Genomic DNA, 13,522 nt, shown 5'->3' with positions numbered 1-13,522 from the left:
TGAGACGACTGGCCGGGTTGTCACATCCTCCCTAATTTAAATAATCGTTCATCCTCGAATGAGTCAAGAAACATACCTGCAGCCTCAAACAGGTGAGGATATCTGCTCTGCATCTTCCGCTCGATCTCCCAGGTATCCTCCTCCACAGGTCGACCTCGCCACTGCACTTTCATTGAAGCTATATCCTTTGAACTTAACTTTCGAACCTGACGACCCAAAATAGCTACTGGCTCCACATCATAAGTCAAATCATCATCCAACTGAACCGTGCTGAAATCCAAAACATGATACGGATCCCCAATATACTTCCGGAGCATAGAAACATGAAATACCGGATGCACACTCGACAAGCTGGGTGGCAAAGCAAGCTAATAAGCCACCCCAATCCTCCGAAGCACCTCAAAAGGCCCAATGAACCGAGGACTCAATTTACCTTTCTTCCCAAACATGAAAAGGTACTATAGGGAAGAGCTTCGGGCTGCGAACGCCAACAGCTACCTAGAGAGTCCACGAATCTGCCTGAGCCGAAAGTGATCAGCACTCGGGAGCAGGACCACATACGCCTGAATCTGCACACAAGGTGCAGGGAGTAAAGTGGGTACTCCAACTCAGTGAGTAATAATCATAAATAAAGATTGAAAGCAGGAAATCACGTAAGGCACAAAGCATGCTATAATGAAGCAGTAAAACCATTTAAAACAGTAAACCAGTAAAAGATAATTAAAATCCTTTAACTCAAAATTAACTTCATGAATAACCTTTTTCAACAATTAAATAGGTAATTGACAGTCAATTATGAAAAAATAAACACATAAAGGTTCGCCCCCTCGGGCACAGTATCAACAAATTCGCCCCTCGGGCTCAATCTCATATCACAATGGGTACCCGCGCTCACTGGGGGTGTGCAGACTCCTGGAGGGGCTCCTTACGGCCCAAGCGCAATATCAAGACACCTCGTAGCATCATCACTAGGCCCTTGGCCTCATATCAATCAAGCCACCTCATGGCGTACATATCTCAGGCCCTCGGCCTCATAATCAGTATCAAATGTTTCCTCACAACATAGGCCCTCGGCCTTACTCAGTCAAAAATCCTCACAAGCCACTCGGGCAATAGTAAAACATGATTCTCAGCCCAAAAATATCATTTAAAAGATCATGTAAGTGTTAAAACAAAGTAAACATGGCCGAGTACGAAAACAGTGAAATATAACATGACTGAATTCAAGTATAAAGTTAAAATAGTGAAGAAATACTAGTAAAAATCCCTGAAGGGTTCAAATAGTTGGCACAGGCCCAAATATGGCATTCAGCCCAAATTATGATGATAACAAATAGATTTTAGTCAAATACGCGGTAAAATAGTCATTCTGGACGGACTAAGTCACAATCCCCAATAGTGCATGACCCCACGCTCATCATCAAACGTGTTCGTCACCTCAATATAGCACAACGATGTGCAGGTTTGGGGTTCCATACCCTCAGAACATCATTTACAATTATTACTCACCTCGAACCGGTCAAATCTCTAGCTCGCGACGCCTTTGCCCCTTGAATCGGCCTCCACTCGCGTCGAATCTATCCAAAATCAGAACGAGGACGTCAAAATATGCTAAGGGAACGAAACCCAAGCGAAAATAATCAAAATACAACACAAATCTCGAAATTATAAAAACCCGACCCCCGGGCCCACGTCTCGGAATTTGACAATTTTTACATCAATAGATTCCTTATCTCCCCACGGGTTCATACATATCAAAAGTTCTGAAATCCAACCTCAAATGGTCCTTCAAATCCTCAATCAAAGGTCTAAATTTTCAAGCCCTAGTTTTTCAATTTTTTTGGCTTAATTTCCATGATTATTTTGGTGGAATTCACATTAGAATCTAGTTTTAAGTCCAAGAGTCTTACCTCAAAGTGATTCCCCTTGAATCCCTCTTCAATCCCCTTCAAAAAGCTCCAAAAACGACCAATAATGGAAGAAATAAACCCCAAAATCGCGGACAAGACGACCTTTTAAACCTTCTGCCCAGGCCTGAAATCCTTCTTCGCGAACGCGGTCAAAGCCTCGCGTTCGCGAAGCACAAAAATGACTTTGACCAAAAATCCTCTTACGCGAACGCAACACGCCCATCGCGAACGTGATGCTTCCTCAGACTTACTCTTCGCGAATGCACTCCCTCTCTTGCGAGCGCGATGAACAACTCAACCTCAAACCCAGCTGACCAATTTCCTCTACGCGAACGCACTCCCCTTCTCGTGAATGCGAAGCACAAACATCCATCCCTTCGTGAACGCGTAACCTTCCTCGCGAATGCGAAGGCTTAAATTCCAGCCTTCATCAACTGACCCTTCGTGAACGCGATGAGCCACTCGTGAACGCGAAAGTCTAAGTCTTCTGCAACACACAACAGTTTTCTGCAATTTTAAACATCATGAAATGGTCCGATTGACCACTCGAAATTCACCCGAGGCCCCTGAGACCTAAACCAAACATGCCAACATATCCCATAACCTCATTCAAACTTGTTCCAACCTTCGGGGCACTCAAAACAACATCCAAATACCAAATTCGCATCGGATTCAAGCCTAAGAATTCCAAAATCTTCTAAATTACGTTTTTGATCAAAAACCCAACCAAACCACGTCCGAATGACCTGAAATTTTGCACACACATCCCAAATGATACAATGGAACTATTGCAACTCTCGGAATTTCATTCCGACCCCTATGTCCAAATCTCGCCTACCAACCGAAAATCGCCAACATATCAACTTCGCCAATTCAACTCATTCTGATTGCGCTCCTATTTCCCAAATCACCTACCGAAGCTAACCGAACCATCGGAACTCACATCTGAGCCCTCTAACACATAAGTCAATATCCGGTTGATTTTTCCAACTTAAGCTTCCTCAAAAGAGACTAAGTGTCTCAAACCTTACCAAAATTATTTCAGATTCGTTCCGACCAACCCGATACCACATAACACGGATAAACAAAGCATAAAAAAGCAAAAAATGTAGAAAACGGAGCAGTAACTCATGAGACGACTGGCCGGATCGTCACAACCAACGATTTGTTTTATTTGATCTTTGACTTGTACATCCGGTTGCAAGATTGCTGGCCAAATAACCTTTTTCTTCATAAAAAACTTGTCTCTGCAATTCTCCATGATATGCACAGGTAAGAGATGAGATTGAGGTAAAAAGTTGGAACATGACTAATATAGATCTTATTTACTTGTCCATCAACGTCCTATATTTCTCAGTAATTTTATTATCATCTCCACCTCAATTGATGGTCCACCCATTACAGTTATTCCTTCGCCTCCCATGGTGATTTTTCTATTATGGTAAAGGAATGATCTTTGGTTTCGTTGGGTACTGCCATGGTTAAAGGCACCTACGGTGAAATGGAGATGACAAAAATGGTGGAGCATGAAATTGGGAAAGAAAGAAAAGAAAGGGGAGGGGAGGCTGAGGGTGGGAAGCGGGAGGGACAAAGTGTGTTGGGTTTTCTTTTCTCTTTACTTCTTCTTTTATTGTGATTTATGATTTATTTATTTTAGTATTTTTTAATTAAAAAATATTTCATGATCCTTTTCAGCGTGAGCATCACGCATTACTGCCACATCAGTTACATTGTTGTCACATAAATATGGTCATCGATTAGAGGTGTGTATTTATATGCATTTTATAGAGTTAAAGTGTTTAAATAAGAAAGTTCTAAGTTCATGGGTTGACAAACGAGTACAAATTTAAGTGCTAGGTGACCATTTTGCCTATTAAAAAAATGAGAAAGAGAAATAAGTAGTCTTTTGGGGCGGAACCGTAGCCGAAGACGAACAAATCACAACAGAATATATATTTACCAAAAAAAGCAAACGACTATTAAAAAAAGATATTTTGTTTCCATCCGCATAGGAACTAGAATAATTAAAAAAAAAAAAAAAAAGAGTCCGAGTAGGGACAAATCTGTAAGTGTGCAGAATCTTCTTTTTCCGACCCTAAGTTAAGCTAAGCCCTATATATAAGGGAGAGGGTCGCTAAAATTGCACAAAGCTTGCTTGTTTGATAAGCTAATTAATTACTTAATTCGTGAAAAAAAAAAAGAAATCCAGAGAAATGGCAGAGGAAGGACAAGTCATTGGCGTCCACACGGTTGATGCATGGAACGAGCATCTCCAAAAGGGAATTGATGCCAAAAAACTGGTAACCCACCCTCGTCTTTTCTCTGTCGTATCTACGTTGCTTTGTCCTGATTCTGTTGGTTATTTTTTCATTTTTGTTTTTCCTGTATGATTAGTGGTTCGTTGGGACTTTTTCTCGCATGTTAATTACGGATCAGATCTGGATTTGTTGTCGATTTGTCTCAGTTTATCGTCTAATAATCTCTTCTTGTTATAGATGTTTTTCTTTTTTACTTGGTTGGTCGCCGGAGGGCTGGTCTTTTGTCGAGATCGGTAATTGCCGTCTGTCTTTTTGGAAAAAAACTATGGAAAAAGAAAATCAGGCTCTGCGCTTCGTATCAGCCTTCAATTTCGCTGTGATGTTTATCTGTGTTTTCACGTTGTCTCCGTTATGAGGATTGAAGTTTGTAACAATTTTTCACAATTGACTTTTTTGTGACTGACAATGGAGGCATATTCCATGTCTACCCACAATAAAAATAAAAAAAAATAAACCTTTCTGGTTCAGCCTTGTTTCTAGTACATCAATGTCGATCAAGGCTTCTAGCAGCAACAACAACAACAGCGACCCAGTCAAACCCAGTAGGCTTCTAGCATGACAAATTAAAACTGTTTTCACCAGGATAACATGACGTTTAGCGCGAGTACAAAAGTTGTTCTTTTTACAAGTATTTGAACTTTTGCTCCGTATTGCTTGCGCAAAATAAACATTATTATTAGTTTTTAGTATTCAAAAATATTATATTATCATTTTCTTCATATAATCGATCTTGTATCTTGTATATGCAATTGTCATGTGCCCTCAACTTGTGTATCCACCTTAAAAGATATCCAGAAAATGAACCAAAGGTACCAAATGTATCCTACGTGCTTTAAAATATATGGCCAACCACATCAACTTCCTGAGATCTGCACCGTAAAGCTTCTTGCTTATGATGCCAATTTTCCAATCCGACCCAGTACTATATCATGGTTCGGTTAACCTTTCCTTATTTATGGGGATGCAAACATAAACTGTTTAAGGGTAACTAGTGACCTAGTTAAATACATGTAGCCCTCTGTTTTCTATTTCCTTTGAATTCTCTATTACTTCAATTTGCTCATATTACTTCTGTTGCAGATAGTTGTGGACTTCACTGCTTCTTGGTGTGGTCCCTGTAGGTTCATTGCCCCATTCTTTGTAGAGTTGGCCAAGAAGATGCCCACTGTTACCTTCCTGAAAGTGGATGTGGATGAATTGAAGGTAAAACTATTGAGCCAAACATTTAATACGTTTTGGTGACATATAACCAACCCCATTAATGTTAACATGGTCAACAACTTAGGAATTACATTTTTTAGTACGAATTGTCTATTATAAGTATTGACGTCTTATTTCCTTGTCGCAGTCAGTAGCTAGTGATTGGGCTGTGGAGGCAATGCCAACTTTCATGTTCCTCAAGGAGGGGAAGATTGTTGATAAGGTGGTAGGAGCCAAAAAAGATGAGCTGCAGCAGACCATTGCCAAGCACATCAGTAGTACCTCAACAGCCTAATAATATGCTTTACTCTATGTCATATTTGCGCTTGGTTTAGTGACATCTATCTTAATATAAGCAAGAATAAATTTAGTTTCTGTTGGATATTACAAGTTCTTACTAGTAAGTCAATATTTATCCGTAGTTTGATCTGTTCCTTATCCAATCAAAAGTTGATTTCTTGCCTCTTATTGATGATTTTATTTAAGAAACCGAGACTTCTCCAAATTGGTGCGTTCGATTTGAATTAATTAATGCTTAAGTTTGAATGCATATCCCATTTCCTCTTACTGTGTAATGTGTATTATACTTAATAGTATAGTAGTTTTATCAAGTCTGATTCAAAAACTTGAAATCATCTCCTGCCATGGTGAAGAATGTAATAGCCGTGAACAACATGCATAGAGTGCCAGGACTATAAACTAAGAGCAGTTCAGAGGACAGAATTCGGATAATGTGATTTTCAAGTCATGAACAATTCTTTGGTCCAGCAGAAAATGTTGCACCCAAATAGAGTATTTCAGGTGTAGATGGTTGATATAGTTAACTTCAAATAGTTGGTAGCTGGAAGCATAATTCTTTGATTGAAATTTATCTTTTTGAAGAGACGTCGACGAGCACAAATTTAAGGTTGCTAGTACCAGAAACCAAAACTTGAACTGCTGTCCACATCGGCCCTCTTTGTATGAGAAGATTTGAATAATCCAAACAAGCAGTAATCACAGCAGCCACTGTAGAAGGATTCAAACCACAAAGAAATCGATGCATGGTTCAAACCAGAACACGGTTACCGTATAACAAAACACTCAAGTGAGTCCATGTACAGCATTTAACATGATCATCTCATATGGCACTGGTTGCATGAAAAGGAAAAAAAACATGGATGTACACTTTTCCATTGAATTCTTTCTACCAACTGCACAATACAGACAATTATAAGGGTCATACTAGGATCCGTTCCTAACATGAACCTAAGGGGTTTGATTTTCCCAGGAAGACAAGCTATCACACTGACTAAATAACAACGTAACAACGATGCTTATCTGGTCCACATTTCCAGTATAAAAGTAGAAAGGGACCAGACTGCATTCTACGATGGGAGTAGCATTTTGGAACTCCCAACGTTTATAAACTCATCTATAATATGCTATCTTCTCAGAGTCCCCTTTGGCACCCCAATATTAAGACTATCTAATGAACTCATATCAGAAGTTCTCCTCAACAACAGTAGCATTCATCAACCAAACTACTACCTCCTATTTCCTAAGCTCTCACTACTTTATTCTTACCTCTCACTAGTCTTTTCCTCATGGGTGTAAACTAAGTTATGCAATATTTGAACATTTTTTTTCTTTTGTACTCTTCAACTCTGGGTAGGAGTACAATGTGCTTCTACAGACAACCGCTTCAATACGTTAGGGCAGGGATCTCCGAAGTTGCTATTTGCTATTGTTACAGCACACTTCTGGCGTCCTAGACATTTCTGGAAAAGTTAAAAGAACAAAATCTGTGAGTCATAAGATGTTCGGTGGCCAAGTAAGTGGTCAAAATAAAGTGAACAACTTTTTCTTGTCCTCAGCGACTGCTAACAAAATAAGACTAAAGGGTACCTTTTCTACAACGGCATATGAGGTAGGAGCATGGCAAGGTCCTTGCTGGAAGCTCCCACAGGTTCCAAGAGGAGTTCCAAAGCTGGCAAATTTAATGGAGGAAATAGACTGACCAGGAGCGCAGTGAATGCGGACTTTAGGTAGGTGAAACTCTTCCGTTCTTCCATAGTTCTCTATTTGCCAATTCTTAATATTTGGATGATATTCAGCAACATCGGCACAAATGCTGCTGACTGTTCTCTTCACAAGAGAAATTCTTGTGGGATCTCCCCCTAGTTCTTCAAAAAGCACCAATAGATTTTGAGTGGGTTTTAACCAAGACCGAGGAACATGGTACCTGAAACAATAAAAAATTTAAGTTGCCACTACAAGGAACTCCAGTTTCTAGTTGTTAATGGTATATGTGAAGCTAAGTATCAGAATGCAGCTTATAAGCTGCGAAGAGCTGCTTTACCATTTTTGAGTTGGTTGCCCACATCCCAGTTGACATTTTGGAGGCCGAAAGTTTCCAGAATAATGGCAACCATTGCAATCTCCAGTAGCATATGCTGTCCAATATCTACCAATACTCTGGCCATTAATCCATACTTGACCTTTACCCATACTGCTCATGTCCAAAGCCAATGGCTCATCTCCATCGGGTGAATTGAAGTAAGCCTGCAATATGATGAGGAGTTGTAAGATACAACTACAATCACTTAGATGTTGGAATATATTTCTCCTAATTTCATACCTTATGCCATGTTAAAGGTTGTTGTCTCTGTGCAATTAATGAACCCTGCATCCAGTCAACGGCAGAAATACCATTTGGAGAAACGAGATTCATGGCCTCCCCTTTGAGCCCAACCTGTTAGTAAGTCCAAATTAATGAAAAGGGTTGCATTTGAAATACTTGACTATTGATTGAAAAATAGTGCTGTCATTTAGACTACCTGATATGTCCACTTTGCCCAGGACAAGTCCCATTTTCCCTGGTCTAGGCCATGAACTGCAACAGGACCCAGTACTCCAGTGCTCCATGTTTCAAAATGTCCACCCATGTTCTTCAGAAAAAAAACAGAATCTTAAGATTTTAGAGTACATTGAAAAATGTATACATGATCTCAGGACTGTAAATAGGCTACATTGTTGCTTCAACCTATCAGCGATGGTGATGATAATAGCTACAGTCACACTGAGGAGCTGGCTTCCTTTCCCTTCCTTTTCTGATAAATTTTTTCCTATCCCTTTATTGATTTCCACATAGGTATATGTAATCAAAGAATGCACAATGGCCTCTTACACTGCAAGGTAAGCAGCATGAAGCTGTATTTGTCTTGTCCTCTCAAGTTTCAAGCCTTTGCTAGCCCCAGCGAAAAGAAGGGAAAAAACTTTTCTATCAATTATCACTAACTCTACTGAAAGTAGGCATTAGCGCATGCTCAATAGTTTTAAGCTATGCATAATTTTAATGAGCTCTCTCAGATTTATTACTTTCTTCACTTCCTGGTACCAGCATTTGGTTTTTCACTGGCATAGTAATTAGTGATTCTGGTATAGGTTAGTGATGCTACATACTTATTGTTGACTTCAATGGGAGCTATTGGACCATAGAAATTTATTTAATTTGCTTTATGAGTTATTTGAATTTGAGTTGATCTCAAGTATGCATGCTATTTGGAAGACTGAAGGTGAGGATTAAACTAACCGGCAGTCCGACAGCCACGCTTAGCAGTGAAATTCTGTTTGTGCCAGCACGAAGATTGACTTTTCCTTTAAATACGAATCTCCTGTTCTTCCTCGTCCCAAATGCAGAATCTATAACATGTGTAGGACAAAATTAGCCAAGTGTAAGCATACTTTGTAGATAACCTTTGATGAGAAAATATTGATTGCATTACCTGAGAGCTGCCCATTAATAAACACATGAAGAGCATGGCCTGTTGACTCAACTATTAGAGTAGGGAGCTCTCCGCCATGTAGGAAGGACTCAGTTGAACCAATATCAACACTGTACGCAGGGGAAACATTTATACTTAAGTCACATAAAGCTAGCATTTCATGTCACAACTCTTAAATAGCAAAGAAAGAAAGCATCACTGGTAGGTAGGCAACCCAATCCTCATGAGAAGCAAATTGAGACAGGTTTAAAAGCACTGATACCAAACTAAACTCACCTAGTTATGTACCACAAATAGTCACTTGTATCTCTGGTAACGTTTATTTGTTCCAAGAGACCAAGAGAACGAATTGATGAGCTGTCATCCAGTGCAGATATATCTTCATTGTAACTCTCCCAAGATAGCATCTCCGAATTAGTTGGTAGCATTTCCATCTTTGATGTTTGAACTCCAACCTGCACGTAGAATTTGGAAGCAGTTAAGTCCTTGCTATCAGCAAGTAACGTGTAGGAACTCAAACTTTTAGAAGCTGCTAAAGCAGCTAATGAGTATTATTGAATGTACACAAGTTTCCGAGCCGGTGTATTACGTACTTTGGCTGTGTTGAAGACTACATTTCTGCAGTCAGGAAGGATGCTAATGGACCAAGGAGGCAAATTATAGTGCATGTTGTTGAACATTACTCTTGCAGCAGATTTCCAGTCATTGTTTGACAGGAAAGCAGCACAATCCCCTGTCTCTGAGGAGTACACGTATGCCTACAGTAACAGCAAATATTCAATGAGAAACTGCTGATAATGAACCACGGCAACAAGATTAATGACACCAATGCAGAATTTTATACCTGTTGAAGGTTTCCTAAGGATGTGATTGCTGGATCTGCAGAAACTAAGGCTTTCTCGCACATCTTGACAGCTTTATGAAGCTCCTTGAGATGACCATATTTTGGCTGTCTTATTAGACCTGTCAAACGAAAGGGGCATTGAAGAGTTATTTTCTCTTTCAGTTAAGTGAATTGCCAAATGACAGTCAAATTATTATGTTGCAAATTTCTTTAAGCACACACAAACTATAGAAAGGAAGACGCAGGAAAATCCTTTTAGCATGAGATATCAGCAAAGTAAAATGGTTTCATCAATCATTTTACAATACCAGAGACCAACACAACTTTTTTAATAGAATATTCAGAAGCTGTGAATCTAAATTTACACAAGAACAGGTGACGAACAAGTAAACTAAAGCTCTACACTCACCATACTCATCAATAGGAGCATCATAGTCATAGCTAGTAGTGATGAATGGGCCTCCTGCAGATCGTCCAAAGTTCGTGCCCCCATGGTACTATCAGGCAAAAAGAGGAAATGTTGTTACCATATGAGACTCTATATATACATGCTTATGATCTATATAAAGAATATCTACATCAGGCATTTATTGAAACAGTTTAATGAAAACTAACCATGTAATAGTTAACAAAAGATCCTCCTCTTTGTATAAATTGAGCTACAGCAAATGCCAAATCCTGAACTGGCCTCTGATGAAGGGTGCCGCCAAATTCCGAGAACCTTACAATGCATTGAAAATAGAGTCAAACATGACCTGACTTCGAACATAATCAAAACTTGAACATAATCAAAAGTTAAGATTACATACCAACCACTCCAAGCCTCAGTCCAGATTGTGGGTTTGTATGGTTTGTTTGGGAAGAAATTATCACAGTAGAAACCATTACATGTATTGATCTGTTATCAACAGCAGGAAAAATTATGTAAGAGGTTATGGAACTGTTTGCGGAGCCTAAAAATTTAGACTGCAAATTTATGGATTTTATTAGAACCTGGAGCAAACAAATAGAGGTTCAAGAGGAGCAAAAACTTTTCGGTTCATACTAGAAGGTGCAAAATTACTTTACACTATCAAGTCACTTAAAAGCTAAATATAGGTAAATTTTATAGCAAGCATGAACAATGGTAAGCGAGTTGTTATAGCAGGTAAACCTACATTGAATAATTACGATCCTTTTATATTGTCGGTCTATTATAGGTTAAATTAAATTAAACTTAAAAAAAGCTATAAATAGAACAATGCGGACTGACTACTACTGTTATGCCAAACGAAAGTAGGAGAAGCTCTAACAACTGAGTTTGCATACCACAGGATCTGGGGCATCTTCTTCCTTGCACATGACCCAGGGGACACCTGTATCCAATCCAACTGCCATATTTGCAGCCCATGTTGAATACTGATGGCCCGTTGCTCCAAGTGCCTTGGCTTGTGGCCCGTACTCATTCTCAATCTGCAATAGAAGCAGATCAGACAGAAATGTTACATGAGAATTGAACTAGTTTTAGTTGAATTAGGCTTCAGCAAACAGAAGAAATAGTATAATGAACAAATTGGAGTAAAAGATATACCTGGGATAGTATGATTGGACCACCCTGAGACTCGAATAGGTTATGACTCTTCATCAAGTTAACAATTTTCTCAGCATACCCTTTCATTGCATTCTGCCATGACCATAAAACAATTAAAATTTCATTAACAACCCAACATATAAAAATGATAAATATTCTTCAAAAGCTAATATTTTTTTAAGGGGGAAATTGAGACCTTGAAAGGTTCATTATCTGCTCTGAAGCTAATGCCTGGTACATACTTCAGCCATACGGGAAACCCTCTGTAGAATTGACAGTAAAATTAGTACAAGTATGAAATTACCACTTGTCTTTATTAGATCTAAAGAAGAGCTAAAAGAAGAAGAAATGTACCCAAAATTCCACTCTGCACAAACATAAGGACCAATTCTAAGATGAGCATAGAGGCCTGCTTTCTGAATTGTCTTTATAAACCTCACCAGGTCATATCTTCCTTCAAAATTGTACTGAAAACCCCACAAAGAACATGAAAAAAGATTTAATCTTTGAGCACAAGATATGAGTAAAAACAAGCTAATTGTACAGAAATAGTAGAGAAATGAGTAAAAACAAGCTAATTGTACAGAAATAGTAGAGAAATGATGTACATTGCCAGGAGAAGGCTCATGAACATTCCAAAACACATAGGTTTCAACCACATCCAAACCTCCTTCTTTGGCCTTGTTTATCAGATCTTCCCACATCTACAAAAACCACATTTTGAACCTAACTTCATAAACAACTTCACACTAAAAAACAAGAAAAAAGAGAGAGTATAAAATGGGCAAGAATTAGAGTACCTCAGGGGTGCTTCTTGGGTAATGTATAGAACCAGAAAAAAGTAATCTTCTTTGGCCATTAATCACAATGGCTTTCCTATCATAGGTAACATCACACTGAATCAACTCACAACTGATAAACAACACTATACACCACAGCATAACCCACTTCTGAACTGAGTTAACCTCCATTATTCCACCTCCTTTTTCCTCTGTATCTTACAAACACATCCAAGAACAAAACTTTGCTTTCTGGGTGGAGGGAATTTTGAAGCAAGATCAAGAATCTTGGGGAAAAAAGCTAATAAAAGTGGGGGGAAATGTGGAGGGGTGGGACTTAATTGCAATGTGGGTGCACTGCAAGTAAGTCCACTTTAGCTTTGAACAGCACCACAACACACTGCTTCTGTCCAAGTAATTGCCTCTTTCTCCACCTCAAAACTATAGTTGCAAGTCTTGGAAGCGTAAATACAAGTTATATATAGAGACAGTTGTAATGTAATGTACAGCTTTAATTCACTATGGCCGAGAGAAAATAAAAAAGAGAGAGAGAGAAAGTCATCAGTGCGTGACTGTGAGCTCAACACTCAAAAAGAAGTAAAAATATAGTTTAATAAGTTAAAGCACATAGTAGTAAAAGAAGCTGACAAACAGAAAAAAGAACAGGATTATCATGTGTAAATCCAAGAGGCTTTCCCATTGTTTTCTTTTTCTTTGTTTTTTATTTCTATGGATACTTGCTTTCAATAGGCCATGGGATCGGAAATCATTTCTTATAAAAATATAAAGTAAGACTTTGTAAAATAAACTCTTGTGGTCTAATTTTTCACCGAACCCTGCGTATAACGTTAACTTAATATACTAGACTGCCTTTTTGTTGCTTGTTTTCATATAATTATTAATTCGGATTTACACCGTATGATTAAAAAAGGAACGGCTCTTTATCGAAAAAAATATTTTCAAGACTCGAACCATAATCATCCTACTACAAACCATAATGATTTCTTTTTTTTGGTTACTGGGTGAAATTAAAGTATAAGTTGGAATGGAGGGAGAGAGTGATTCTGGCGCATTAATGAAATGAGTGCAGGATTTGCGGGGTCATTATTTAATTAGTGTCAAATAGGTGGCTAG

The 13,522-nt window shown here is 38.7% G+C and overlaps 2 protein-coding genes across 2 annotated transcripts; one reads left to right on the top strand and one right to left on the bottom strand.

The window, feature by feature from the left end:
* The first annotated feature begins 4,046 nt into the window (after nt 1–4,046).
* On the top strand, nt 4,047–5,933 carry LOC107795323 (thioredoxin H-type 2-like). The gene is made up of 3 exons (XM_016617938.2): nt 4,047–4,210; nt 5,309–5,431; nt 5,577–5,933. Exons 1-3 carry the CDS (start codon nt 4,124–4,126, stop codon nt 5,721–5,723), a joined length of 357 nt encoding a protein of 118 aa, XP_016473424.1. The 5' UTR covers nt 4,047–4,123; the 3' UTR covers nt 5,724–5,933.
* A 634-nt stretch (nt 5,934–6,567) lies between these two features.
* Nucleotides 6,568–13,143, bottom strand: LOC107795322 (beta-galactosidase 3-like). The gene is made up of 19 exons (XM_016617937.2): nt 12,410–13,143; nt 12,218–12,313; nt 11,964–12,076; nt 11,806–11,872; nt 11,610–11,702; nt 11,348–11,491; nt 10,849–10,937; nt 10,655–10,760; nt 10,449–10,536; nt 10,040–10,158; nt 9,789–9,953; nt 9,472–9,650; nt 9,196–9,305; nt 9,003–9,112; nt 8,248–8,358; nt 8,049–8,162; nt 7,770–7,972; nt 7,316–7,652; nt 6,568–7,188 (listed from the first exon to the last, which is right to left on the bottom strand). The coding sequence occupies exons 1-19, from the start codon at nt 12,578–12,580 to the stop codon at nt 7,069–7,071; spliced, it is 2,535 nt and encodes an 844-aa protein (XP_016473423.1). The 5' UTR covers nt 12,581–13,143; the 3' UTR covers nt 6,568–7,068.
* Nucleotides 13,144–13,522: the final 379 nt, after the last annotated feature.

This window comes from Nicotiana tabacum, chromosome 3 (assembly GCF_000715075.1).
Source record: "Nicotiana tabacum cultivar K326 chromosome 3, ASM71507v2, whole genome shotgun sequence".
Taxonomy (NCBI): Eukaryota; Viridiplantae; Streptophyta; class Magnoliopsida; order Solanales; family Solanaceae; genus Nicotiana; species Nicotiana tabacum.
The sequence above is the reverse complement of the archived record's forward strand: the minus strand, read 5'-3'. Positions and strand labels throughout refer to the sequence as shown.